At 60.4% G+C, this 26,366-nt stretch overlaps 4 protein-coding genes across 12 annotated transcripts in view; 2 read left to right on the forward strand and 2 right to left on the reverse strand.

The window, feature by feature from the left end:
• The first annotated feature begins 1,113 nt into the window (after positions 1–1,113).
• Positions 1,114–5,900, forward strand: SRPK3 (SRSF protein kinase 3). Of its 4 annotated transcripts, XM_025862830.2 has the most exons (15): positions 1,114–1,206; positions 1,290–1,420; positions 1,630–1,738; positions 1,875–1,962; positions 2,163–2,250; positions 2,654–2,760; positions 2,842–3,007; positions 3,111–3,136; positions 3,835–3,964; positions 4,045–4,284; positions 4,402–4,502; positions 4,877–4,984; positions 5,054–5,123; positions 5,204–5,296; positions 5,438–5,900. In XM_025862830.2, the coding sequence occupies exons 1-15, from the start codon at positions 1,154–1,156 to the stop codon at positions 5,620–5,622; spliced, it is 1,695 nt and encodes a 564-aa protein (XP_025718615.2). In that variant the 5' UTR covers positions 1,114–1,153; the 3' UTR covers positions 5,623–5,900. The 4 variants fall into 4 exon arrangements, with proteins under 4 accessions (XP_025718615.2, XP_073744043.1, XP_073744044.1 ...); XM_073887942.1 differs by having other exon boundaries at positions 4,877–5,123; XM_073887943.1 differs by having other exon boundaries at positions 5,054–5,296.
• Positions 5,901–5,939: 39 nt separating this feature from the next.
• IDH3G (isocitrate dehydrogenase (NAD(+)) 3 non-catalytic subunit gamma) lies at positions 5,940–15,828 on the reverse strand. 3 transcript variants are annotated; one of them, XM_025862832.2, is made up of 13 exons: positions 15,676–15,828; positions 11,733–11,771; positions 11,395–11,406; positions 11,066–11,163; positions 10,523–10,635; positions 8,995–9,055; positions 8,764–8,896; positions 8,491–8,624; positions 8,079–8,181; positions 7,843–7,989; positions 6,544–6,638; positions 6,400–6,460; positions 5,940–6,135 (listed from the first exon to the last, which is right to left on the reverse strand). In XM_025862832.2, exons 1-13 carry the CDS (start codon positions 15,754–15,756, stop codon positions 6,034–6,036), a joined length of 1,179 nt encoding a protein of 392 aa, XP_025718617.1. In that variant the 5' UTR covers positions 15,757–15,828; the 3' UTR covers positions 5,940–6,033. The 3 variants fall into 3 exon arrangements, with proteins under 3 accessions (XP_025718617.1, XP_073744045.1, XP_073744046.1); XM_073887944.1 differs by lacking the exon at positions 11,395–11,406 and having other exon boundaries at positions 11,066–11,179; positions 11,737–11,771; XM_073887945.1 differs by lacking the exon at positions 11,395–11,406.
• A 201-nt stretch (positions 15,829–16,029) lies between these two features.
• SSR4 (signal sequence receptor subunit 4) lies at positions 16,030–20,070 on the forward strand. Of its 2 annotated transcripts, none has more exons than XM_025862868.2 (6): positions 16,030–16,184; positions 18,144–18,259; positions 19,006–19,080; positions 19,247–19,336; positions 19,644–19,709; positions 19,901–20,070. In XM_025862868.2, exons 1-6 carry the CDS (start codon positions 16,118–16,120, stop codon positions 20,003–20,005), a joined length of 519 nt encoding a protein of 172 aa, XP_025718653.1. In that variant the 5' UTR covers positions 16,030–16,117; the 3' UTR covers positions 20,006–20,070. The 2 variants fall into 2 exon arrangements, with proteins under 2 accessions (XP_025718653.1, XP_025718652.1); XM_025862867.2 differs by having other exon boundaries at positions 16,035–16,184; positions 18,141–18,259.
• A 2,666-nt stretch (positions 20,071–22,736) lies between these two features.
• The window catches only part of PDZD4 (PDZ domain containing 4), a 29,710-nt gene continuing 26,080 nt past the window's right edge, over positions 22,737–26,366 (reverse strand). For all 3 annotated transcript variants that reach the window (XM_025862871.2, XM_025862870.2, XM_025862872.2), the window contains 4 exons: positions 25,904–25,966; positions 25,456–25,557; positions 25,042–25,152; positions 22,737–24,890 (listed from right to left, as the gene is read on the reverse strand). In XM_025862871.2, the coding sequence (XP_025718656.1) occupies positions 23,373–24,890; positions 25,042–25,152; positions 25,456–25,557; positions 25,904–25,966 (1,794 nt within the window). In that variant the 3' untranslated portion in view covers positions 22,737–23,372. The remainder of the gene's footprint in view (positions 24,891–25,041; positions 25,153–25,455; positions 25,558–25,903; positions 25,967–26,366) is intronic.

Genomic DNA, 26,366 nt, shown 5'->3' on the forward strand with positions numbered 1-26,366 from the left:
TCTGTGGCCAAAGAGGTCTCCCGTCCATCCAGCTGTAGGCCTCACCCCAGCCAGGCTCTGCGCCACCCTGGAAGCTTACCCACCCATCCCTTTCTGGGGGAGTCGACTCTTTCTGGTCCCTTGTACGTGGCCCCAAAGTCCCAGGCTCCAGAGGGCTCTGCCCGACCCGGAAGTCCCTCTGTCACCAGCCTGCCTGTTAGAGCTAGAGGAGGACCCCTGAGGACAGGGCCAGGGTGGATGGTTCCCTGTGCTTCCCACAAGGACCTGGGAGGGAGGCCACAAGGTGTCAGCGCTAGAGTCCTGAGCGGGCAGGTTCCCAGGATCCGACAGTGTCCGGGCCCCTCTGGGGGGAGGACCCAGTTGCCTTCAGCTCATGCCCCTGACTCAGTCAGCCAGAATCCCCGGCGACAGACACCATGTTCAGAGAGAGGAGAGCTCCAGCCTGTCTAAGGGGTTAATGAGCCTCAAGAGAAGTGGGAACCTGGCTGAGAGGGGGCGGGGAATGGGGTACCCATGGGAATGGGAAGCGTCACCTTTGGAAAGGCTACAACAAAGGCCAAGCAGGAAGCCAGGGAATGTTCCAAGAGTGTCACTGGTGCAGTAGGGCATGTGCGGTGGGGGGCGGGGGGGGGCTCAACATGAAGACCAGGCTGTCCACTGCCCCCCTCAGCTGACTCCAGCTCTGGAGTGTGGGGACGGAGCCCAGGAAGCCGGTCGCTGACACGTCCCCACTCAGTGGGCCCCCTCTGCCACCCCTGGGGCACAGGGGCTGAGCCGAGGGACTGGGTTGCTGCATCCTCTCGTGGCTGCCCCCTTGGTCCTGGGGCCCCCCTTGGGACCGTGTGGGGGTCCCCCTTGGCGCAGGGACTTAGCGTGGAGGCTGGGTCGCGCCACGTCCCCACCGTGGCCCCCTATGCCAGCCGTGGGGCGGGGGCGGGGGGGGGGGCGCCTGGTCCTGGGGGCCAGGCTCTCCTGGGCCACCGTGGCCGCACCGCCTCCTCCCCGCCGCATACCTTGCCCACAGCCGAGCAGCTGGGAGGCTATTTATAAAGGCGGGTGAGATCAGCGGCCGAGGCTATAAATGCGCGGGCCGCAGCCGGGCCCCACAGGAGCAGCCGCCTGGGGCGCGGGAGCTGCGGGCCGTGCGGCCGGGATGAGCGCCAGCGCGGGTGGCGGCGGCGGCGGGGACAGCGGCAGCAGCAGCAGGTAGGGCTCGGCCTGGGCGCCCGGGTTGGGGGGGGGTGTGCCCGGCGCCGCGGCCACTCACGGCCCGCTCACCCCACCCGCAGCTCGCAGGCCTCCTGCGGGCCCGAGTCCTCAGGCTCCGAACTCGCCCCCGCCGCGCCGGCGCCGCGGATGCTGCAGGGGCTGCTGGGCTCCGATGACGAGGAGCAGGAGGACCCCAAGGACTACTGCAAGGGTGAGGCCTGGCCTCGGGTGCGAGCGGCCAGGTGGCGGCTGAGGGACACAGGGGCGGCGGCGGAGGAGGAGGGTGCTGAGGCCGGCCCACGTGGGCCCTGGGGCCGGCGGGGCTGGGCTCTGCGGGGGCGGGGCGGGGGGGGGGGACACCCAGGCAGGCGACACCGCCCATCGCGCCACCCACCGTGCCGTCTGGGCTCCCTTCGCCAGGCGGCTACTACCCCGTGAAGATCGGCGACCTGTTCAATGGGCGGTACCACGTGGTGCGCAAGTTGGGCTGGGGCCACTTCTCCACTGTCTGGCTCTGCTGGGACATCCAGTAAGTGCCCCCTCCAGCCCTCCCCCCAGGGCCCAGGGTCAGCTAGGAGCCTACCCCTGGGCTTGGGTGGGGCCACCACAATGTCCCCATGGGTCGGGCCGGGTGGCAGCCGACGACGCAGAGCTTGGTGTTGCAGGCGCAAGCGCTTCGTGGCCCTGAAAGTGGTGAAGAGCGCGGGGCATTACACGGAGACCGCCGTGGATGAGATCAAGCTCCTGAAATGTGTGAGGCGCCTCCCTCCCGGCTCCTGGCTCCCGGGCAGGGCGGGGTTCCCGCAGGGGGCAGGCTCCAGCTGGCTCAGCCCGGGAGGACCTGCAGGAGCAGGCCAGGGAGGGGGAGAGGAGGGCCAGAGGTGTCCCGGGGGTGCCGAAGGGAGAAGCTGGTGAGGGGCAGGTTGGAGCCATTTGTGGCCCCTTTGCTCCAGGTCCGAGACAGTGACCCCAGTGACCCCAAGAGAGAGACCATTGTCCAGCTCATCGATGACTTCAGGATCTCAGGGGTGAATGGAGTCCGTATCCTTCCCACGATGAGCCGAGCCATGTGGCAACAGCTGCCGTCCCAGCTGCTAGGGCCTCAGTCTCCTGATCGCACGACGGGGGCTTACCCCTCCCAGGGACACTAGTCTACACAGTAGCCCACCGCTTTGGGGGTTTGTGTCTATGTGGCGGGGGTAGGGGGGCGGATGACCAGGCTGACACCGGTTACCCATGGGCATTGCTGACTGACCCCCCACACGGCAGGGGCCGCCTCTGTGGCGGTGCCCTGTCTCAGGGATGAGCACAGAAGGTCACCATCCCAACTGGCGCATGGGAGAGGGACAGGGACGGGGACGCTGTAGTGACACCGGAGCCTCGGGTGGGTGGCACCTGCGCCCCAGCTGTGTGTCTGCTGGCCACCCTTCACTCCGGGCCCCAGATGTGTGCATGGTGCTGGAGGTCCTGGGCCACCAGCTCCTCAAGTGGATCATCAAGTCCAACTACCAGGGCCTGCCCGTGCCCTGCGTGAAGAGCATCGTGAGGCAGGTGAGCGTCCTGCACTCTGCGTGAGCAGGGTGGGAGGCAGCCGGCACAGGGCCGCTGAAGTGCAGGGGTGGCTCTCCCCAGGTGCTGCACGGCCTGGACTACCTCCATACCAAGTGCAAGATCATCCACACAGACATCAAGCCCGAGAACATCCTGCTGTGTGTGGGTGACGCCTACATCAGGCGCCTGGCCACCGAGGCCACAGAGTGGCAGCAGTCAGGGGCACCACCCCCATCCCGCTCCACAGGTAGCAAGAGCCTGTGTGGGTCCAGGGTGGGGCCTGTGGGCCTCAGCCCCTGCCTGAGTCTCTGCTCCTTTCTCTCCCCCCAATGCCCCATCTGCCCCCCCAGTCAGCACTGCCCCCCAGGAGGTCTTGGTAAGTTGGGGTGCCCCTCTTTTCCTGGGCCTCATCTCCCCATCTCCTCAGAGCTCCCTCCTCGGCCTCTCTGGTCCCGCCCCCCCCCACCCCGGGAGGAAGGTGATACACAGGGTGGGTCATATGCCCTAAACTGCCCTTGGTGGCTGCTGGGCTTCCTACTGCCTCGGTGGAAGGACACTGCATCTAGGGCCAGGAGGGGAGGCCAGCGCCCAGCCAGAGGCAGGCCCATCAGTTCCTCCCCAAACTCGAGCTTTGGGGAGCAGAGTGGGGGAGGGAGGCAGGAGGCAGGTGAAGGGCTAGTGCCAAGGGGTGGGCTGGAGTGGGTTGGCACCACATTTACTCATCCAAAGTAGCCCGGGGGGGGCGGTGCCTGGGTGGCTACGTAGGTGGAGCGTCTGCTTTTGGCTTGGGGCTCAGGTCATGATCTCAGGGTCCTGGGATCAAGCCCCATATCGGGCTCCCTGTTCCATGGGAAGCCTGCTTCTCCCTCTGCCCCTCCCCCTGCTTGTGTTCCCTCTCTTGCTGTGTCTCTCTCTGTCAAATAAATAAATAAAATCTTTAAAATTAAAAAAACAAAGTAGCCCTGGGGCCCGTTGGCCTTGGCCCCCGTGAGGCGAGCAGGCCACAGGTAGAGGCTTGGGCTGGTCAGGGCGTGGGCGACGCGAACCCGGGGCTGACCCTGGCTCTGATGGCAGACTGGTAAGCTGTCGAAAAACAAGAGGAAGAAGATGCGGCGCAAACGGAAGCAACAGAAGCGGCTGCTGGAGGAGCGGCTGCGGGACCTGCAGAGGCTGGAGGCCATGGAGGCGGCGGCCCAGGCTGAGGGTGAGGGGCCGGAGCGCGCCCCAGCAAGCGCAGGCCACCGGGGCCAACTGCTCACACACCGCCTCTGCCCGTCTCCCCAGATGCTGGCTCAAGGCTAGAGGGGGGCAGCGGCTCCACCTCCTCTTCCGGCTGCCACCCTGGGGGGGCCAGGGCCGGCCCCTCCCCCGCCTCCTCCTCCCCAGCGGCCGGGGGCGAGCGCAGCCTCAGCCCAGGCTCCCAGACCTCAGGCTTCTCGGGCTCCCTCTTCTCTCCGGCCTCGTGCTCCATCCTCTCAGGCTCCTCCAACCAGCGGGAGACCGGGGGCCTCCTGTCCCCCAGCAGTAAGTTGGGCAGGGCCTGCGGGAGGGCTTGGTGGGAGGATGGCAGGGAGCTGGCAGAAGGGGCTGGGGGTGGGGCCCGGCCAGCTCAGTCTCTCCCCCCTCCTCTTCCTTCCCCAGCACCGTTTGGTGCCTCGAACCTCCTGGTGAACCCCCTGGAGCCCCAAAACGCAGACAAGATCAAGATCAAGATCGCAGACCTGGGCAACGCCTGCTGGGTGGTATGAGCTGGCCTGGAGAGCAGAGCTGGGCTCCCTGCTGTGAGGGCAGGGCCGCAGGCCCGCTCCTGAGGAGCCCCATGGGGCCTGCAGTGCCACTCGACCAGCCCCCAGGGTCTGCCTCATGACGCAGACCCAAGACTGAGCCCAGACCGGCGTCGGTCCCATCCGGTCAGCGGAACTGGACCCATTGCAAGGGGCGGGGACCACTGGGAAGAGGCCGGTCCCTTTCGGGACCTCTGGGGACCCTGAGGCTCAGAGCGAACCCCACTGAGCTCCTTGGGTACATGGCCCAGAGGAGGTGGGAGATGGTGGGGGCCGGTGGGGGCGGGCCAGCGGTGGCCCCGGCTCCTCCCCAGGGCTCCCCTTGCCTCCAGCACAAGCACTTCACCGAGGACATCCAGACTCGCCAGTACCGGGCCGTGGAAGTGCTGATCGGAGCGGAGTACGGGCCCCCGGCCGACATCTGGAGCACAGCGTGCATGGTACGCCCCAGCTGCTCCAGCCTCGGGCCGGCCCGCCGGCTGGCAGCCTCACCTTCTCCCCCCTTCCAGGCCTTCGAGCTGGCCACCGGCGACTACCTATTCGAGCCTCACTCTGGAGAAGACTACAGTCGCGACGAGGGTAGGGGAAGGCCGGCCCTGGGCTCAGCCTCGGGGCCTCCCAGATGCCCAGCCGTCTCCCAGCCTCCTCTCTGTCCACAGACCACATCGCCCACATTGTGGAGCTTCTGGGAGACATCCCCCCAGCCTTCGCCCTCTCAGGCCGCTATTCCCGAGAGTTCTTCAACCGGAGAGGTAGGGCCGAACAGGCTCAGTTAGCCTGGATGTAGACGGTAGGGCAGGGACCACAGGCTCCAAAGCAGGGGGAACACTGCATCCCGGAGCCAGAGGCCTTCCGGGCAGAGCCTAACACACGGCCCGCTGACCCGCCCCCAGGAGAGCTGCGGCACATCCACAACCTCAAGCACTGGGGCCTGTACGAGGTGCTCATGGAGAAGTACGAGTGGCCCCTGGAGCAGGCCACGCAGTTCAGCGCCTTCCTGCTGCCCATGATGGAATACATCCCGGAAAAGCGGGCTAGCGCGGCCGACTGCCTCCAGCACCCTTGGCTCAACCCCTAGGCCCCACGGGCACTTTGTGCAGCTTGAGGCAGGCCTGGCTCACCCTCAAGCCCCTCCCAGTGCCTTCAGGGAAAGCGGGACGCCTCCTGCCACCCGGCACAAGCTGCCCTCCTCCCCCCACTGGGTGCCAGCTTCCTCACAGCCCGTGGCAGGGCAGAGAGATGCTGGAGCCAGGCCCACCGTTTAGAATTCGTTCTGCCCCCAACCTTCACAACATGCCCTGAGTGGGAAGTGTGCGTATTTCTTTTCTTAATAAAGCGTGAACTGAAACGTTGGCATCCTGGAGTGACAGAAGCGCACCGGCCGAGGTCGAGAGCTGGGACAGAAGCTGATTTATTCTGGGGCTGCCCACCAAAACCGGCCAGAGTGCTGGGAGCAGGAAGGGAGTGTTGAGATGGTCCCAGGGACAGCCTAGGCCTCCACGGCGCGGCCATTGATGATGCGGATGTGGCGGATGATGTCCTGGATGGCTTCCGATGTAGTGCCTTGGCCCCCGATGTCTGGGGTGTGCATCTGCGGGACACACGCAAACTTGAGCATACACCAGGGGCCCGCCCATGGTCTCCCATGGCTGGCAGGGGCCGGAACTGTCGGCAGGAGGGCAGCGGTACCAGCTAAGGCCCAGAAAGCCCTACCCACCCTGGTCCCACCCTCCCCTTGGGGGCAGCAGGAAGCACCAGGTCACCACCTCCAGCCCCTCAGGTGACACACCAGCTCAACCCCCATTCAAGGAGGGAGTTGGGCGGAAGGCAGGGGAGGGGAGAAGAGAAGCCTCACATTTTCGTTGTCCATGGACGCCAACACGGCCTTACGGATGGACGTGGCATAGGAATGGAGCCTAAGGAGGGAGAGCAGCTTTCAAGCCCTTGGGGCCTAGAGGCTGGCCGGGGGCTGACAGCTAGGCATCAAGAAGTGGCTTACTTGAGGTGGTCAAGCATCATGCAACTCGCCAGCAGCGTGGCTGTGGGGTTGGCAATGTTCTTATTGGCGATACTCTTGCCCGTGTTCCTTGTAGCCTAGAAGGGACCAGACAAAGGTGGTGGTGAAGGTAAGAATGTAGGGTATGTGATTCCACTGGTGTGAAGCATCCAGAACAGGCGAATCCACAGAGACAGAAAGCAGATCAGTGGGTGCCAGGGGCGGGGGCCAGGATTGGGAGTGCTTGCTAACGTGGCCGGAGTCCCCTTTCAGGGTGCCAGAAATGCTCTGGAACTAGACAGAAGTGACGGTTACACAATACTGTGCGTGCACTTAATACCCCTAAATTGCTCACTTTAAGTGCTTTCACCCTGTTACGTAAATTTTGCCTTTTTTAAAAAAAAAAAGACTTAAAAATAGAAACTAACCAATAGATCAATAAAATGTGGCCTCTTCATATGACGAAATATTATTCAGCCATCAAAAGGAACGAAGCTCTGAGCCGTGCTACAGTGTGGATGAGCCTTAAAAATACTACGCTGGGGTAAAAAAAAAAAAAAAAGTGCCAAGGGAAAGAAGCTAATCATAAAAGCCCACGTGGTATAAGACTCCATTTGTAGGGATGCCCGGGTGGCTCAATCCGTTAAGCATCCGACTCTTGATTTTGGTTCAGGTCATGATCTCAGGATCCTGAGATGGAGCCCCCCATTGTGCTCCATGCTCAGCGTGGAGTCCCCCTTTCCCTCTGTTCCCCCCGCAAGCGTGCGTTCATGCTCTCTCTCTAAAATAAATAAGGGGCGGCTGGGTGGCTCAGTCGGTTAAGCATCTGCCTTGGGTTCAGGTCCTGATCCCAGGATGCTGGGATCAAGCCCCATGTTGGGCTCCCTGCTCAGCAGGGAGTCTGCTTCTCCCTCTCCCTCTGCAGCCCCCCCCGCTTGTGTTCCCTCTCTCGCTGTCTGTCAAATAAATAAATAAAATCTTTAAAAATAAATAAATAAATGAATACTTTAAAAAAAAAAAAAAACCTCCATTTACAGAAGACAGAAGAGGCCAATCCACAGGGACAGAAAGCAGATGAGTGGTGGCCAGGGGCCGGGAGGAGGGGCATGGGAGTGACAACGAACAAGTACAGGGTATTCTTTTTGGGGGGATGACAACATTCTGGAATGAGACAGTGGTGATGGTTGCACAACCCTGAATAACCTGAAAGCACCGAACCCTTACACTTTCAGTGAACTGGATGATACGCAAGCTATACGGCACAAAGGGTCCAGGAGCCCCGGCGCCACCGGTGCCACTCACCGTCTCGAACACAGCGTACACGTGGCCATAGTTGGCCCCAGCCACGAGGCCAGGGCCCCCGACCAGTCCTGCGCAGACATTGTTGACAATGTTACCATAGAGATTGGGCATCACCATGACATCGAACTGCTGGGGCCGGGACACCAGCTGCAGGACAAGGAGACAGACGGGAGCTCGAGCCCGGGCGGCCCACGGTGCCCGAGGCAGGTGGCTAGGGAGCCCAGCAGGCCAACTACCTGCATGGTGGTGTTGTCCACGATCATATTCTCAAAGGTGATCTGGGGGTAGCGGGCTGCCACCTCCCTGCAGCACTGGAGGAAGAGCCCGTCGCCCAGTTTCCTAGGAGGGGGGCATAAGACACCAGCTTGGCCACTGTTAATGATGGCCACAGAAGCGGGGCTGTAACCTCTAACCAGTCCCCCGTCTGTAAGACAGGCATAGTCCCACTCTCCCTCCCTGAAGCGCGCACTGTGGTAAACCCGTATCTAGGAAACAGGCAAGAGGGCAGAGCCCTGAGCATGGCCCCTCAGTGGGCAGCCGGTGTTCTGGGCCCCAAGTCCCTGAGAGCAGGCCCAAGGAGGGTGTTCAATTCAGCGGTTTCACAACTGCTTGCAGAACGGGCAGGAGCACAGCAGGGGTGGGGCATACATGATGTTGGCCTTGTGTACGGCTGTCACTTTCTTGCGCCCACTCTCCTGGGCCAGTTTGAACGCATATTCAGCAATGCGCAGGGACTTGGCCTTGGTGATGATCTTCAGGCTCTCCACCACTCCAGCCACACTCTGGGACAGGGACAGGGAGAAGAGACCCTCTGGCACAGGTTTCTCTTTGGGTCTGGCCTTCCTTACTGTAGACCCTAGCAAGGCTCATCCCCAGCCCCCACGACCCAAGGGGTAAGGGGACAGCCCAGGCCTCACCCACCTCGTGTTCTAAGCTGCTGTACTCGCCCTCTGTGTTTTCTCGCACAATGAGGATATCTATGTCCCTGTGCCGGGTCACCACTCCTGGCAGGCTCTTACAGTGGATGACATTGGCATAGAGGTCCAGGCTGGTGCTGGGGACACAGAGAGAAGAAAAGCTGGCCAATGCCACAGCTGTCTGCTGGCACGCTCCACCCGCACTGAGCCCCGACCCCGTGCACCGGGTTCTCACCGAAGGATGTTGTTTCGGGATTTGTGGGACGGTGGCAGGTTATGGTTTGTTTCGATGTTGCCTGCCAAGACAAAAAGAAGACAGGCTGGAGAGGGGGCCCCCAGCATCAGCCACGCCACCATACTCCCCTTCCTGAGCAAGGGAACACGTGCCAAAGGCAGCTCCAACCCAGGCAGAAGATGGCTTTCATCAGCAGGAAGACTTCACAGAACGCCCGAGTGTAACATCCACCGTAAGCCCTGCGAGGACGGGGGGGTGGGGGGTGCGCGCGCTTCGTTCGCTGATGGCTTCAAAGGACCTAGAGCAGCACCTGGCACGTAGCAGGCACTTGACAAATACTGACTGACTGAATGAACGAACAAATGAATGAACAAGGGTTGGCAGCTAGCCAAGAGATCTTGCCAGACCCTGGGCAGGAAATGGCAAGATCAGGGTCTGGCTGGCTAGAGAGTGACCACTCCTGCTTACTAACAGGCTGGCTAGCCAGGCTGGCGCCAGCAATGTGACCTTGGCCAGCATCACTGTTAGGCCCCACGTCGAGGTGCCACGTGAGCCCCAGCTCAGGAGCAGGTGGGGGCTGCCTGGGAAACACTATAGCTTAGCCTGGGCTGCACCCAAGGCAAAAAGAACAGGAGCAGCAGGGGGCCAGCAGTCGCCAGGAAAAGGCGGTCCATCAGAGGGTGCCAAGTAGAGCAGGCTTTTCTCAGGGCCCCTTGGGGCCATCACCCCCTCCGAGTCACACCCTGCCTACACTGCCTTCGCCCAGTGTCTTAGGCACCTTGCAGTTGCCACGTCAGCCCCTCCCTCTGGACTGCCAGGGCCTGGGACTCAAGCTGGATTCAGCTTTGCTCACACAGAGCAGGTGATGGGCTCTAGTTTACAAAATGAGTAATACAAAGAGTTTAAGAACGTGTACCAGGGCGCCTGGGTGGCTCAGTTGGTTAAGCGACTGCCTTTGGCTCAGGTCATGATCCCGGAGTCCCGGGATCGAGTCCCGCATCGGGCTCCCTGCTCGGCAGGGAGTCTGCTTCTCCCTCTGACCCTCCCCTCTCATGCTCTCTCTCTCTCTCATTCTCTCTCTCAAATAAATAAAATCTTAAAAAAAAAAAAATGTGTACCAAACCACAGCAAACTCAGGAAGAGCTAAAATTCCTGTCTGTGATACCCACAGTTATGCTGGCTGGAGCTGAGGCAGCGGGCGGAGGGCTAAAACTGCATCTCTGTGACAGCTGGTTTATGAAAAAGGTTCTGAGGGTCAAAGCTGACCCCAGCAGAGGGGCTGCCCCAGGAGAGAAGGGAGTGGGAGGAAGCCCTTTACTGAACAGGCTCCCATAGAGTCTACTGCCACCAAGATCCCAGAATCGCAGCACGGACAGGATCCCAGAAGCTTCTGTTCACTCTCCAAGCACAAGGGTCCTCTCTAGCCAGAAAAGCCCTGAAGTCGCAGTTGGGCGGCCCCAGGGACAAGCATTAGCTTGCAAGTGAAAGGAATTGCGCATGGTGTCCCATTCTGGCGCCCCGCACTCACCCTTCAGGGCCACACGGTTCCGACGGATGGCCATGATGGCGTTGCGGATGTCCTCTTCATCAGCATTGGAGCTCACGTGTACTTCTTCAAAGTCCACTGGCACACATGCGTGCCTGGGGCAGAACTGGGTCAAGGTGGCTGGCCCCAGGCGCCCCCCATGCGTCCTCTAGGAAGCCTGCCTGGACCACTGGGTGCAGAGGCCTCTCCACTGCTGCTGCCCACCCTGACCTGGCTCTGGCTGAGAGGAGACTGGGCCCACCTGTGCCAACTAATGAAGAGATACTTGAACTCTACAACCATTAGCAGGACGGATAGCACCTTCCCCATGCCCAGGCCAGCCTGACAGGATCATAGGCACAGGGATGAAAAGCCTGGGCTTACCGCTCTCCTGCCACTGGCTCACTGGGTGCTCAGGCGAAGCCCCAGGCAGTGGGCTTCTGGGCTTACTGCCCCTCTCGGCACAGTTCTCAAGCCATCCCCCCTAGGTGGGCCTGGGGTACAACCTCCCCTAGGGGTACAGGAGGTGGGCCAGGGGCTGTGTACCTGAACACAGACTTGACATGCAACATGAGCTCTGGCCCGATGCCATCCCCCGGGATCATGGTCACTGTGTGCCGCCCACCATACTTAGCCGACGGAGGCTGGAAGGAGGGGAGGGTGAAAGTGGGCCCAAAGGGCCAGCCAATCATGAGGTGCCAACTCGGGGTATCTTACCCCACCCGCCCCACCCCACCCCAGACAGGGCTGCTCATGGGGGCTCCTTGTTCAGAAGGGCAGCAGCAGAAGCAGTCTCCACCCCCGCCTGGACTTGGGTCAATCCCAAAGCAACTAAAAGCCCCAAAACTTAACAGGCAGATGAGAAAAATACTTACAATTGTTTGTTGCTAGAGGGGGAACAGGAAGGAAGAAGACACCAATCAGCCAAGGTTGGAGGAACAAGGTTGTGCCCAGAGAACAGGGCCTTTTCCCTGGGGATACTGTGTAGTACAGTTTGGGTAAGGAGGAGGGGTGGGCTACCTCTGGAGACCATCCTCAGAGGGAAGGACATGGAGAGCCAGAGAACAAAGGCACAGTACACACACATACACGCCTCTACACACACTTGCTCACACATACACGTGCACAGACGGGGCATACATGCGTAGACGTGTGTATACACACGTGCAAGCACACACAGACACACACACGCAACACGCTGGCAGGAACTTACTGAGACGCTCCTCCGGGGGGCCTCATGGGCACTGAGAACCTGGCAAAGAGAACCCAGATGCCAGCGGTTGTTGTCCAGCCCAGAAAGCCAATTTGGCAAAGGCCAGCTGAAATCTTGGCAGGGGAGAGGGACCATCCCCACCATACCCAGACAGGTGCCACGTGTCATCCCCTCACCCCCACCATATGCCACCATCTGGGAACAGCACACAGCACGTGCCCGGACGAATGGCCCCAGAGCCTCCATTCCCCAAGGAGCAGCCAGTCAAAGCACCATGGAGGGGCGCCGCAACCCTTTACGCTTCCTTCAGCCCCACAGTCAGTGGTTGAAGAAATGTTTGCCTCCCTCCCCCTCCTTTGTCGTTTGATTCTTTTTCAGCCAATTACTCCTGCTCAGTGATGTTTGTTGTCTATAACACGGAGGAGTTGGCACAGTAAACATGGCACAATAGGGAAATCATCACAACCAAGCACAGGGCCGTCCAGACTATCATTTTATCATTTTTAAAATCTTTTTTTCCTTATTGCAAAAGCAGCATACCGTCCTAACACAGAGATCAGGAGAAAAAGAGAGCACCCAGCCGCCTGTCCACCCAGAGACAATCATTGTTGGCACTGCAGGGAACAGCCCTCCAGAATCACAAGTCCAGAGCAAACATGGCACGGAAAACCCAACCATTTTTACAAGAATAACAGACTCCTGGGGCGCCTGGGTGGCTCAGTTGGATAAGCAACTGCCTTGGGCTCAGGTCATGATCCCAGGCTCCTGGGATCGGGCCCCACATCGGGATCCCTGCTCACTGGGGAGTCTGCTTCTCCCTCTCCTGCTCCCCCTGCTTGCGCGTGCACGCGCTCTGTCAAACAAATAAATAAAATCTTAAAAAAAAAAAAAAGGAATAACAGACTCCAATCTCTTAGAAGGCTTTCATAAAGGATTGCAAAACTGCTTCGTGGCCTACATGGGAGATGAATGTCCCCAACTCCCTAACTCAGAAACAGCCACGTTTGGCCACACCAAAGCCATGTCTGACAGCTTCGGAGTAAAAGCCGTCCAAGCCAAAGGGGACAGGTGTTGAGAAGTGATCCATCTAGAGTCCCCACATTATCCTGGGGGTAGAAGCTTGTGTCCCAGGCCCCACTGTAGTGGGGCTACGGGTCCTTACACTTTCCTCCCTGCTACGCCCCACCTGGGAACACACCCAGGTGTCCCTCAATCCAAAGAGGAAGGGACAGAACCAAGGTCCCTTTTGTCACTTGGAGGTGCCCTGCCACTTGCCTACTGGGACAGCAGCAGAGTGTTCCAGGCAATAACATAGTCACCATGGCCATTCTGCAAAGAGCCATGCCTTCCTGCTAGAAATCTAGAAAGCTCAGACAGAGACTGACCACCTCTTAGGCTCTCCCTGGCTGGTATTCATGAGGCACCCACCTGCACAAGCTCTGGGAGCACTGGTGTGCTGGTCACCCGCCCCGTCCAAGCCTGGGGCCCGAAAGGGAGTGACTACTGGGACGAAAGGCTCCAGGTATCAGCTCATCCCTGTGGTCCCTGGGTCTGCAGGGACAGGCACACTTGGCGGCTTTCCCATTTTTCTTTCCACCACTTGTCAGTATCTGGATTCATCTTATTTGTAGGCTCTTGATACGACTTGTGGAAGGAGGCTTCCACTGCCCTTCTTCCAGGAAGCCTTCCCTGATGCCTTAAGGCTGTGGAACTGTAGGTCCCCCTGGGTCCCCAAAGCCCTACCTACTCCCTCCCCCACCAACCACAATCTCCCTAGGCTGTCCCTAGCAACTGCCTTGCTCCCTCCCCAACTCCAAAATTCCTGAGAGTGGAAGCCATGTCTGACCAGCTCCTTACTGTCATCCCAAGACCTAGCAGAATGCCTGGTCCAGAGCTTGGACATAAGAAACACTTCCCAAATTAATGAGCACATCAGAAAATGGAAGAAGGGACGGTGGGTTTGGGCGCCAGGGAGGCCTCGGTCCAAATCCACCATCCACTATTTTTGGTAGCAAACAGCTTAACCTTGCTGAGCTTCCTGTCCTCACCTGAAACCCATGGAATAGAGATGCCCACTTTCTGTGGCTGCTGGGAGGGTGCAGCAAGCCCTTTGGTCCCCAGCAGGGCACACCCACCTCTTCACCCCACCAGCTCCTTAGGCCGGTGTTCAGCACTGGGTAGACCCCTATGGCTCCCAGCAGTAATTCCTCCTGGAGTCCACTGGCACTAGGCAAGTAACTCGGCCATGGTGGTGAGCCACCACCTGCACCTAGCTCTGTATCTGGGCAACCACCCCCATCCTCCTCCCTTGGATCACATCACCACCTGACCTAAACCTTTCCTTCATCTGGTCCCCATACTAGAGGTTTCTTCAGGCTTTAGCCAAAGACCCAGAGAGCTCTCAAGATAGACTTACTTCCCTACCTTGCTCTGGACAGATAAAGGTACGTTCTTCCTTCAGGGGGTTACACGGGTTCTGCCTCACACCTACGCTGCCCTGTGAAGCCACCCATCAAAGAAGCCCAGTTTAAGGCAGGATGGGATACATGCACAGGCCTACTGCTCATTCATTAAGCAGGAGGATGGACTGTCAGTCATCCTTTGATAGTGCCACAGAAAGAGAGGAGTCCAGGGTGGTATGTGTTCCTGTCAAAGGATTCCCACACTCCAAATCTTAGTGAGATTTCTTTCTTCAGCATGTTCTGTTAGATCAAGTGCCAATGGTGGCTGCATGTTTTCCCACAAGACCCCAAATGGTGGGACCAAAGACCTGGGGTTCATCTCTAAAGCTTCCCATACCCAGGACAACCAGTCTCAGGGCAAGGCACTGCCCAGCTACCAAATGTCCCCTGCCCCCACCCCCACCCCAACACGGACACAAGCACACACAGGAGAGGTCAGGGAGGAGACAAATGTCTTCACCAAGACCCCATGGGAGCCTAGCTGCCAGGACCGCCAGGCCTCTGGAAAGCCCCTCATCAGCAAGTTTGGAGAAATCAGAATTTCATAAAGTATAAGCTGCCACAGGGTAGGCTTCCTGAGGGGTCAGAGGGCAGAAGTATACCAGATGCGTCCACAAGGAGTGTCAGCAAAGTCACAGGATTCTGGAAGGTCAGGGTTGGCTAGATCCTTTGAGACAGAGGGGAAACTGGAGCCCAGAGACAGGAGGGTGGCCATACTGTGGATCAGTGGGGGCAGCTAGGCCTGGAGGTCATACCTCTTGACCCCTAGAGCCAGTCCCGGCTCTCTGATGCTTCGGATGGCTTCCGATCCACCCAGGGACTAAATTATCCTTGCCCAGGTGTGTAAACAAAAAGGAATGAGACCTGAATAAACAAGATCCTAAACGGAAAACTGAGGAAGCAAAGCCCCCACGGCCTCCCACCTCATCAGTCTCAGAAAATCTAGCTCCCTCCCATTCCAGAAGGCTGGGGGGGGGGAAGACATCTGGGGCTATAAAAATGTCCGGGGGTGGGGTGTGGTATCGGGGGTGCCGGCAAAATCTGGTTCTCCAACTCCACTGGGACAAGTGACAAGGCGGTCCGCAACAAAAAAAACCCGAGGACGAACTGGGGCTGGGAACCGGATTCCTAAGGCGGCAAGAACGAGGGGGGCCGGGACACGTGACCACCTCAGGAGGGCTCCCACCATGACACTAGGGAAGTGACACTCGGTCCGCTGCTGCCCACTCTCCCTGCTTGTCCGGAGCTCCCCCCGCCCGCCCAAGATGCAGACCCTTGGGGAAGCCGGACAAGGGCCAACTTCACCCAAGCCCCTCACTGACAGCGGAGAAGACAGCCAATCAACTCCGGCGCGTAGCCCTCTCCCCGCCCCTCGAGCGGCCCACAGCCAATCGGGCTCCAAAACAAGCTGCAAGCCAGCGGTCTCCGGACCGGCCCAGCAAGCGTTGAGGCTGTCCCCGCGGACCGCTGCCCCTTCTCACCTCCCAAGGGCGGCATAGGAGGGCCGGTCTGAGCACCGCCTTCGCAGCGCCGCCGACGACCGCTGCCACCTTCAGCGCCATGACGGAAAGTGAGAGCAGCCGCACGTTCAGAGACGCAGACACCGCTCTCGCGAGAGTTAGGCAGGGTGCGAAGTGCCGGAAGTGGGCACGGACCCAGCAGTGCGCACGCGCACGGCCGCGCCGGTTCCCACGCCCCTTTCCGGCGCCGAGAGCGCCGCCGCCGCCGCCGCCATCTTGATGGGGCGGCCACCTGGGCCTCTGGTCTGGGGAGGGGACACGTCAGTGCCGTCAGTGACGTCACAGGCCCGCCCAGCCCGCCGGCGCCTGATTGGCTGCCACTGCTGCTTACGCGTCGCGCTTCCTCGTCTGCCCCTCGTGCTCTGGGGAGTCGCTCTCTTTTTCCCTCGGCAGAGAAGAGGCGATGGCGGCGCTGGCATCTATCGGCGCCCTGGCGCTACTCCTGCTGTCCAGCCTCTCCTGCTGCTCAGGTAGCGGCCTGGCCGGAGCTCCTTTCTGGCGAGCCTCTCTCCCACGACTGGTGGTGCGTGGGGGGAGGAGGGGTGCGGGCGAAGCAGGGTTCTGGGCCTTCTTCCTCCGAGAGGCAGGTGGCCTCGTGGCGCGGCGACCGAGGCCACCACGCGCTCTTGCACCACACACGTTTACCCAGCAGCCAGGCTTCTGGAAGAAACAGCCAAAGCTCCCCCCTCCCCCCGTCTGCTCCCGCGAGGAAGAGTCCCAGAGTCCGACCCGTGCGCCCGCTTCCCAGCTCCAGCAGGGAAAGTGACACACGTCCCTGCTCCCCTTCCGGAGCTCCCAGTCCCGGAACGGGGGTCGGACAAGAGCAAAACTCTGCAGCGTAGGGCGATCGGAGTGAGAAAGTAGGCTGGTGGGAGAGGAGCCACCGACCCGGTGAGGTGGGACCAGGCCTCCCCGGGCAGGGAGCTGTAAGTGAAGAGAGGAAGCAGAGATGTGCCGGGCAGAGGGACCACGAGCGTGGGCAGGTTAGATAGAAGCAGCAGAGGAGGGAAGAAAAGGTAAAAGGGGTTGGGAGGGGCGGAGGGCTTGGGTGCCAGGCCGGACTGTTGACTTCTTACCTAAGGCCCTGGTGTATTCTTAAGGGGCTTTTCAGCAGAGCCGAGCCACAGTCAGATCAGTGAACATTCTTGAGAGATTCTTAACACCTGGTGGCAGGGTTGAGCTCAGACTGGAGTCCAGAAATGTGTTTAGGTGGAGCTCCTTGCCAGAACCAGCGCTAAGCTTGGGGGGCGCCTAGAGTCGGTCCGGGATGCCTTCTACATGTTCACTTTACCTGCCCTGCTCAGGTCAGAGCCTTTGGTGCCTGGAGTGTTTCATCAGCCTAACTGCCTTTCCTGCCTGCACCCTCCTCACCTACCCCTTGGGAATTACCCATGGTGTAGCCAGTGATGTCTGGAAAGGACAAACCTGGCTGTAAAACCCTTTGGTGCTCCACAGGGTCCATAGGAAAACGGCCAAGCTTAGTGGGACACAGACGTGGCTCCTGAGAACCACCCCCCACTGATGTTCCCAGGCATCTTCCTTCTGCTGCTCGGACCCAAAGCTTCTCTGTCTCAGTCTAATGCATGGCTGTGCCAGCTCACATCCGGAGGGCAGCTGGCTGAGAACTTTCCCACTGGTAGCATCTGCTTGGCACCCTGTGATTTAGGCAGTGCCTTTCGTATAACCTGTAGGAGTTAGGCCTCTAGCAGTATGGAGGTGGCAGAGGCAGAGCGTCCTTTCTCTCCAGGCAGCCCTGTTAAAGGGGACAAACTGTGCCCATTTCCTTCCCTTGGGCAATGCTGGGTCCAGTCTTGGCCTTCTGTCAACTGTGGCTGGAGGCAGAGAGCCCTTCAGCTCAAGTCCTCATGCATTGCAAGCAGCACCATGCTTGGTTTCTGCAGAGGATGCCTTCAGTAAACTGTCCAGGGCCATGCATGTCACTGAATTGAAGTCCGTCTGCCCCCTGGGCTTCTGGGGTGCTCCAAGGCAGGCTGGAGCCCCAAATCATTGCATGGCTTCCCTGTCCACAGGTCCAGGTCCAGGTACCAGTTGTGCAGTGAATCCGTCCAGCTGCTGCCCTTTCCGCCAATAAACACACACTTTGTACCTCTCCCTCCCTCCCTCCCTCCCTCTCTCAGGCTCTTTTGCCCTCACATTTAGGTTCCACCTATACAAAGCCTTTCTATCCATCCCACATCCCCAGCCTGCCTTCAGGGCCATCCCACCCTATCCCCCCCCCCCCACCCTTACTGCTGCATTTCCGACTAAGCATTTTTATCTGTCTCCCACAGCCCACCCGACAGGTTGCAGAGGGCCCTGTGTGTCAGCTGACAAGGTCTGGGAAGTGGGTCTGGGTGGTCCCTTCTGCCCCCAGCCCTGCACATTTAATTGGGCTTTACGTAGACATGTCTACCTCCTCCCCACAGCAGAAGCCTGCGTGGAGCCCCAGATCACCCCTTCCTACTACACCACCTCGGATGCCGTCATTTCCACTGAGACTGTTTTCATCGTGGAGATCTCCCTGACGTGCAAGAACAGGGTCCAGGTGAGGCAGTGGGGGTTCAGCCAGCAGGTGCTGGGCCAAGAGGCAGGCAGTGAGCCTGGGACCTGGGGCATCACTTCCTCACTGGCAGCTGATGGGGTCAGACCCATGTACCCATGCAGACAGAATGAGGATTTTGAGTTAACAGGTATAGGAGAGAGAGGTCAGGGTATAGCCAGGCCAGACGGTTTAAAGCAGATGTTAAAAGAACGTTTTCCCGATCTGTTCTGCCTAGGTGCGAAAATGTAGGTAGACGTCTTTGCTGTGCCTGGTGAGAGCATATGCTGAAGTGAGAAACAGCAGGAGTTTAGCCCCCAGGCTCCTGTATCCCTTTTTCTGGTTGCTGTCTGCCAAGGTGTGGCCTTTCTGGTCTGGGTACAACATTCCTTGGGTGGCTCATTGGGCACCCCCTGACCCCAACACCCGCTTCCAGACTCAGAGGCATTACGAGTACACTTTAGTCATCCTGCCTCTGTTCACAGTTAACAGGCTAGCTGTGGGTTAGGGAGGCTAGGCCACAGGGGGTACGTGCCCCCCCCACACACACACAGGGGAAACATGCAGAGAGGCAGTAACAGCATCAGTGGGTGTTGGCTTCCTGGCACGGCCCTGAGTTGTGGCAGGCTACCTCCATGGATCTCCCGTGGTGCTCTCTGCCCATAGGCCATGGGGGCTGCTGTGGGCAGCACAGTGGGGCTTCTGCTGAGCGCCAGAGAAGGGAGAAGGTGACTGTCTGTTCCCTCTCCCAGAACATGGCTCTTTATGCTGATGTCAGTGGAAAACAATTTCCTGTCACCCGGGGCCAGGATGTGGGGCGTTATCAGGTAAGGGATGCCATAGTTGTCATTTTGAGGGGAGGCCTCTTGCTCCCTGGCATGACTTTGAAGCCCTAGGGGCGGCCCAGTGGAGGAGGATTGAGGCTCTCTGACGCGGGCGGCTGGTGGCGGTACTGTCCACTGCACCCACCCCTGCCGAACATCCCCAACCCAGGTATCCTGGAGCCTAGACCACAAGAGCGCCCACGCAGGTACCTACGAGGTCAGATTCTTTGATGAGGAGTCCTACAGCCTCCTGAGGAAGGTGAGGGTCCATCACCTGGAGCCCCTCCCAGGCCTCCAGGAGGGAGGGTACCCCCCCACTTCCACAGCCGTCTCCACCCTGCAGCCCCTTCTCACTGAAGCTCCAGGCCAGTAGGGGCCTCACTTTCGCAGCACAGGATGGCCGGGTGGGCACCTCCCTGACCACTTGCCTCACCTGTCCTTGCACCTCCCATGCTCCTCTCTTGCCCGGTTCTCCTCTCTTCCATGACTCAGGCCAATGTTACTGCCTGTCCAACCCCTCCCCACCCCACCTGGCAGCACCCCTGACGCCAGCATCTCCCTTGCAGGCTCAGAGAAATAATGAGGACATTTCCGTCATCCCGCCTCTGTTCACAGTCAGTGTGGACCATCGGGTGAGTGGGCTGAAGAGGCTGCCTGGTCTCTGGGAAAGCAGGGAGCACACAGCAAGCCTCGCCCTTTTTGAGCGGTGGGATTGGGCTGTAGTTGGCCAGTGTGCCTTCGTGCCCTAGAGGGAGAGTGACTGGGGTGGGCTGGCTCCCTGCCCAGCTCTCCCCTGAGCTGGCTTTGGTCTCCTTTCTTGCAGGGCACCTGGAACGGGCCCTGGGTCTCTACCGAGGTGTTGGCTGCAGCCATCGGCCTAGTGATCTACTACCTGGCCTTCAGCGCCAAGAGTCACATCCAGGCCTGAAGGTGGCACCCCTGGGCTATTGCTACTTTCAATAAACAGTTGCTGGCTATAACCAGTATTCAGGACAGGGGGTCCTGACTTGCATTGTCGTGCCTTCTACACACGGGCAGAGCCGGGCAGCGGGCGCCCACATTCACCTGGACAGCGCAGGCACTGAGTGCGGACGGGGCTGGAGCTCCTGAGCCTCGCGTGTTTGCTCTGCACTCTGCCATCGCCGGCTTTCCTTCCTTGGCCCCCGGTTCAGCCTTCCCTGCCCGCCTCCCCGAATCTGCCTCCTATCTCTCGTGGCTGCCTGCACGGGTTTGGGCAGGGCGTGGGGTCGCTCTTCTGCCCCACATGTGCTGTCTTTGGGCAGAGAGGACTGCCCCGTCCCGTCCTGCCCTCACCCAGCCACTGGCTGGGCAGCTGCCCAGAGAAGGCCGGGCCGCTCCCAACTTCCCTGAAGTCCAGCAGTCACGGCACAGGTAGATGCAGGCCCAGCTGCCTTCAGAATGCCTCTGGGGTGGAGTCCTGGGTGGGAGCCAGTACTTCCCTTGCTGTTGCTGAGCAACACCCTGCGGGGGGCGGGGGGGGGCCTAGCTTGTGGCGGAGCTGAAGCCGCTAGCCAGGCAGCTGAGGAGCGCTCAGTCCACGCCCTACACACCGCTGCCTCTGTGTCCTCACTTCACAGGCCCTGGGCAAGAACTGCCTCCTTACTCCGAAGGGCAGGGCTACAGCACACTTGGGGCTGAGTCCCCTGCTGATGGACCAGGCTAGGAGTACTGGTGGGTGGGCTTTCTGGAGTTCAAGGGATGCCTGCTGCCCACTCCTCACTGCCAGGGAGTAAAGGGTCCCCACGTTCTGCCAACAGCCTTTGTGGGGGCAGACAGGGTGGACGATGGCAGCTGTCGGCCACTCAGTGGCTCTTGATTCTGCTCATTGGCAGTAGGACCCAAATGTGAAGTCACTGTTCCAGGGCATCAGTAGCTAAGGGTTGCTAGCCCTCCCAGTACCGCCTTTCACAGAGTCCCAGTGTTGGCTTCTACATGGCAAGGGACTCCAGTTTATGGGCCTGTCTTGGCCCCACATCCCAAGAGCACTGGGTCTCCAGCACTCCCCTCTCCCCCACGGCAAGAATGGAGTGCCTCTAGTGCCCACAGGGTGAGCCCCCGCAGCCACTGAAGAGGGATGCCAGGGCAACAGTTGGCCTCCGTCTCCAGCTGACCTCCAGCCAGTATCCTGCAGCAGGGACTGGGCCCTTGGAGTCCCATCCTTCTCCACAAGGCCTGCTTGGGGCCCGGGTATCCCCTCCAGACGAAGAGATGTGCCCAGTGCTGGACTCCAGAGGCCTCAGAGGGCAGAGGAAGCCGACAGCTCCAGAACCAGCCCCCACCCCTTGGGCTCCCATGTGCTCCTCACCGACAAGCACTTTCCTCCCTTCCTGCTTGCTGATGTTCCAGACCTGCCTTGTGATGTGCTGGGCCTTCCCTCCCAGCTCCTCAGGCAGCAGCTCACAGATGTGGCCAGCCTTCCCCGCAGAGCAGTTGGCTTCTGGGAACACTTGCTCGAATTTCTAGCTCATGCCCATCTCAGCAAATCAGGGAAATTAACGAAAGGCCTGTGCTGATGTTTCAACAGAATCTTCATGCGTCCTTGCTCGCTTCAGCTGCTGGTGGTGTCCTGTGTGTGTCAGGAGACTGAGCTCCTTCACTGCTGTACTGCCCAGCCCAGGGGGTGACACTGACACACACACACACCCCCAAGCTGGAGCCCAGCCCCGTGGTTTGCTGCACTGAATGGGACCTCGAGCATCTGGCTGCCCCTCTGGGAGTTCCCAACATGGAAGGGTCCTCTGTGGCCACCTGGATGTTCATTTACTCGGCAGTCTCCGTGCTCGGCACTGTGGGAGCCCCCAAACAAGGAGGGTAGTTTGTGCCTTTCATAAGTTCCCAACTCTGTGCCCCTTCTAGGGCTCTTCCTGAGCTGGAGGGTAGAGGAGGGTAGAACCCGCTTCTCAAGGGTTCCACTGGACCAGTGTTGGCCTCGTCCACATGGCAGAGGCCTGGCTTAGCACTGGTAGCAAGGCCTGCCTCTGGGCATCACCCCTGTGACTTCACACTTCTGAGACAATTCCAGTGACTGTCCCACCTCTCAGAGTAGAAAAGGGACTTCAGAAGACCTGGCAGTTCCTCAGTGACAGAAAACACAGAGGCATAGCTTTCAATTGGCCCATGCCTTGCCCATGCCCGCCCTGCCACCCCCACCAAAACCCACATCTCTTTCCCCAGCCCGATGAAGATGAAAATGAACACAAGAGAGGCCAAGAGTCACCTCAAAAAGGCAGCTTGCTTTATTCCCTCGATGCTGACGGGGGGCAGGGGTGGGCAGCCTGTCTGCCTCCAGTCTGAGGCTCTCTGAGCTAGAGGGGCCCTGGGGTCTGGGCCTGGTTCACATTTGCAGAGTGGGGTGCAGAGCACCTTCTCCCATGTCAGCCCAGCTGGCCAGCCCCGGCTCTCTCCGGTCCAGGCCTCTCCCTCAGCTCGGCGTGGGTCTTGTCACCAAGGTCTTCCCCTGCTACTTATGTCTTGGCTCTCCCTCCGTCATCGGGGAAGGAAGTGGCCCCCAGGGTGGGCCTCACAAGCCACATCAGAGGCTCCCCGTCCCCATACCTCAGAGTGGAGACCACCAAGAAAGCTGCTTCCCATTTTCCCCTTCCCCAACCCTTCCCCTCCCCCGCCCCAGCCCTCCCTCTCTTCCTCCCCCCCCCCCACCTCCTCCCCAGCCATCACTGCGGGTTCCACTTTTGTCAGGCTGCCTGAAGGAGCTGCCAGCCCCCGGAGCAGGTCCACAAAACAGAAAAACAACAATTGGCAAGCACAGAAAGGGGAAAAAAACCCACAAAACTCAGGGTTGCCTTTGTCTACAAATAACCAAGGCTCCCGGCAGGGGGCGAGGCTGCTCCAAAGCCAGGGATTCTCTTGTGCTTAGGGCAGTCCTCTTGGCTCTGCTTTCCAGGTCGCCCTTCCTGTCCCCGAGCACCCGCGCAGAGAGCTCTGGAGGGCGCGCGCGCGCGTGCACGTCCATGTGCCAGGGCCTGTGATGCGCACACCCGCCAGCACGAAGCTGAAGGGGTGCCTGCTACGGGTCTGCCCCCCATGCCAGCTGTCGCCGTGGTTGCTGTACTTGGAGAGCAGGAAGTAGCCGACGGAGAGAAGCGTCCCTTCTCCTGGGGGCTTCTCTCTGGTCACAAAATCCCATGCGCACACACACACACAGGTGCACACACACAGACACACACTAGATTCTAAGGGAGAGTAGGGGACAGGGTCTTGGGAGGCTCACTGGACCTGGGCTGGAGCAGAGGGCCTGCGCTGGAGCACAGCGGGGCTCAGACAGTGGTGACGGAGAGCAGAGGGTTGTAGACCCGCTTGCCGTCGGCAGAGCGAGTGCCGTGGGCCAGCATCTCCTGGATGGTGATCCAGTTGTCCAGGATCTTCTTGTTCCGCTTTTTCATGGTCTTGCGGTGGCTCAAGGCAATGATGTTGAGCTCAGCCTTGCTGTCGCCGTTCTGCTGCTCCCTCAGGCACTCCAGCCGGCTCTGCATCATGAACTCGCGCCGCTTCCGCTGCTCCCGGGCCCGGATCAGGTGCTGCTTCCGCTCCTCCTTGCTCCAGTAGCGGCCCATCTTCATCTCGCTCACCGCGTCATCATCCGTGGTCATGCCGCTGCGTTCCTCACGGATCTTCAGGGCCCGGGCTTTGAGGAGGCGATCACGCACGGGCCGCTTGGCCACATAGCGGGTCCCATCGCTGCGCACCTTAACCTTCCACTCCATGCGGGGTGCTTCGGGGGCCACCGCTGCCCCACCCACCCGAGGACCAGCAGCCAAACTCAGGGGGCCACGGCCCAGCTCTTCCAGGCCGCGCGGCGGGGCCAACTGCACGCAGCTGTGGTAGTGCTCGCTCTCCTGGCCCTGGCCGCGGTGGCGCCGAGAGAGGTAAGGGCTGCCTTCGGGGCCCACGCGCTCCAGGGTCACGCCCGTCTTGGGGCTTCGGCGGACACGCTCCTCTGAGTGCTGTCTCCTGCCCCCCTCGGGATCCCGGGAGAGAGATCGGAACTTGGCGGGGCTCCCCTGCGGGGCAGCTGCCTTGGGGTGGGCGGTGACCGTGGGGCCGGAGGGGGTCCGGTTCAAGTTGGAGTTGCCGGCAGCAGCCCGCCTCAGGGGGCTCTCTGGCAAGGGCTCGGCGAGCAGTGGGGTGCTGCGGCAGCTCTCCCCCGTGTTGTAGGCGCTGGTGCTGTCCTTGTCCGACTTCTCGGGCAGCTCGGAGATGTCAGACAGCTCGTGCTTCTTGGGCTCACTGGCCCCCAGGTCATAGAGACTCTCCTCCTCCAGCAGCCAGGCCTTCATGCAGCGCTCCCGCAGCTGCTGCATCTTCTGCGCCCGCAGGATGTTGCGGCACTTGAACTCCAGGTGCCGTAGCTCCTCCTCCAGCATGGCCATCTCGTGGCCCAGGCTCTCGTTGCGGTTCACATCCAGGGCGCCGTTGCCGCCCGAGGCTCGGGGAAAGAGCAGGCCCAGCTGGTTACCATTCTCCAGGTGGCCCCTGATCTCCAGCAGCTCCCGGTAGCGCTCATACTCCTCGTCGGTGAGGCCCGGGATGTCGCCAGCCCCCAGCCCTGCCCCCTCTGCCAGCAGCGAGTCCATGCTGAAGTGGAGGTCCCGGCTCTTGCGCAGGGCACCGGGTGTGTTGGCGGCGCTGGCGGGCTCATCCCCCAGCAGGTCGTGCTCGGAGCTCTCCTCGGTGCGGGTGCTCTCATCGGTGCGGCCCACCCCACTGTCCAGCTCCTGGCTATTGCTCAGGCCCGTGCCCGCATCGGGGACCCCTTTCTCCTCTTCATTGCCAAGCTGGGGCAGAAAGATGAGCCCCACTCAGTATGGGTCCCACAGGCCAGGGTCGGGATCAGAAGGGCCTTTGGGTCCAGTCCATCTCCCTCATGCCCCAGCCCCCTGGCCTCCCACCGGCGCTCCCCGCTGCCCGCCCTGCCTCCTTCCTCACCTGCTGGGCAGGGGGGGATTTCAGCTTCCGTGCACGCAGCTCCCCCTCATGGTCAGAGCCAAAGTCATCCAGAAAGTCATCCCGGTCACTGTCCTTCCACCGCTTTGCCAGCTGCAGAGACAGAACTGTGCTGTCCCCACCGCTTTGAGGACTGCCCCAGACACCACCCCACTGATGACCTTTTTAGGTCCCATACCCGGTCTCCTGGTTTCAATTAAGTTGAATAACCCGAGAGAGGGTGGCCCCGGCACACTCGGCCATCAGAGGCCCAAGGGGAAATGGGCCCCAAAGACACCACCCACCCTCCATCAGTGCCAGGTTGCTGGCATGCCTGTGCCCTTGTCACAGACCAGCAGCTCCCACAGAAAGCCCAACGTCAGGGGTCCCAGGATATCCTGCCTGGCGCACACACACCTGGCTCTCAGGCCGGGCCACCAGCAGGGAGATGTTGGTGTTCTCCTCCTGGCTCAGAATGGCCACTGCCTCCTCCCGGTTCTGGACGTCCACACCATTTATCTGTGACAAGCCAAGGGACCATCACAAAGAATGCCAGGGCTGGCTCTGGGGTGGACCCTGCCCTGATGGAGCTGCAGGGACCCCCTCGTAGGGAGCTCCAAGCAGAGCACCCTGGCCTAGAAAAGGCTCTTGAGCTCTGACAGGATGGAAACCAAGTGAGCATGTGGCCTCTTCCTGGGAGCCCCCCGGGGCAGTTGTATGGGAGAGGAGACCCAGCCCCGGGTTCAGGCACAGCAGGAGAAAGCTGGGACTGGCTAAGGAGAGGTCACTGAGCAGCCAGTAGAGTGTGGGGCCTCAGTCAGGCCTCCCTGCCCCGCCCCCCGCCCCCCGCCCCCCGCCCACTCACCTGGATGATACGGTCTCCCTCACGGATCCGGCCGTCTTTGGCTGCAATGCTGTTGGGGTTCACCTGTAAGGCAGATGCATCATGGGGACCTGACGCCCTTCGCTCCAGTTCCTTTTCAGTAGCAAGGGGCAGCCTCACCTTGGGGAGGTCCCAAAGCAAACTAAAGTCTCCTTGCTTGCTCCCTCTTCAGCTCAGACTGGAAGCTTCCGAGCTCCAGGCGGCAGGGACAAAACAGTGGGTCTTGAGCTAGTCACCTCTCCCCAGCACGAGCCAGCCAAAAGCTCCCCAGCCTCTGCCACCACCCCCAGGTCCAGGCCCACCCCCAGCCGGCACTCGTATGCTCCTGTGCAGGGAAGCCTGTTCTTTTCCATGTCAGAGGCTGGGTGAATGCAGGAAACCAAACACTTTCTCACACACACACACACACACACACACACACACACACACACACACCAGCCTTGGG

The sequence above is a fragment of the Callorhinus ursinus genome, unplaced genomic scaffold (assembly GCF_003265705.2).
Source record: "Callorhinus ursinus isolate GAN/ISIS: 27379988/994484 unplaced genomic scaffold, GSC_fseal_2.0 scaffold84, whole genome shotgun sequence".
Taxonomy (NCBI): domain Eukaryota; kingdom Metazoa; phylum Chordata; class Mammalia; order Carnivora; family Otariidae; genus Callorhinus; species Callorhinus ursinus.

What these genes read in the sequence shown, in the direction of transcription:
- SRPK3 (XM_073887941.1), top strand. Translation starts at nt 1,154, where the DNA reads ATGAGCGCCAGCGCGGGTGGCGGCGGCGGCGGGGACAGCGGCAGCAGC. An exon ending in GACAGCGGCAGCAGCAGCAG is followed by an intron (nt 1,207 to 1,289) that starts GTAGGGCTCGGC and finishes CCCCACCCGCAG; the next exon opens with CTCGCAGGCCTCCTGCGGGC. An exon ending in TGAAGAGCATCGTGAGGCAG is followed by an intron (nt 2,761 to 2,841) that starts GTGAGCGTCCTG and finishes GGCTCTCCCCAG; the next exon opens with GTGCTGCACGGCCTGGACTA.
- IDH3G (XM_073887944.1), bottom strand. Translation starts at nt 15,756, where the DNA reads ATGGCGCTGAAGGTGGCAGCGGTCGTCGGCGGCGCTGCGAAGGCGGTG. An exon ending in TCCTATGCCGCCCTTGGGAG is followed by an intron (nt 11,772 to 15,675) that starts GTGAGAAGGGGC and finishes TCTCTTTGCCAG; the next exon opens with GTTCTCAGTGCCCATGAGGC. An exon ending in GAGGCCCCCCGGAGGAGCGT is followed by an intron (nt 11,180 to 11,736) that starts CTCAGTAAGTTC and finishes GCCCACTTTCAC; the next exon opens with CCTCCCCTCCTTCCAGCCTC.
- SSR4 (XM_025862867.2), top strand. Translation starts at nt 16,118, where the DNA reads ATGGCGGCGCTGGCATCTATCGGCGCCCTGGCGCTACTCCTGCTGTCC. An exon ending in CGTGCAAGAACAGGGTCCAG is followed by an intron (nt 18,260 to 19,005) that starts GTGAGGCAGTGG and finishes TCCCTCTCCCAG; the next exon opens with AACATGGCTCTTTATGCTGA. An exon ending in CCTACAGCCTCCTGAGGAAG is followed by an intron (nt 19,337 to 19,643) that starts GTGAGGGTCCAT and finishes TCTCCCTTGCAG; the next exon opens with GCTCAGAGAAATAATGAGGA.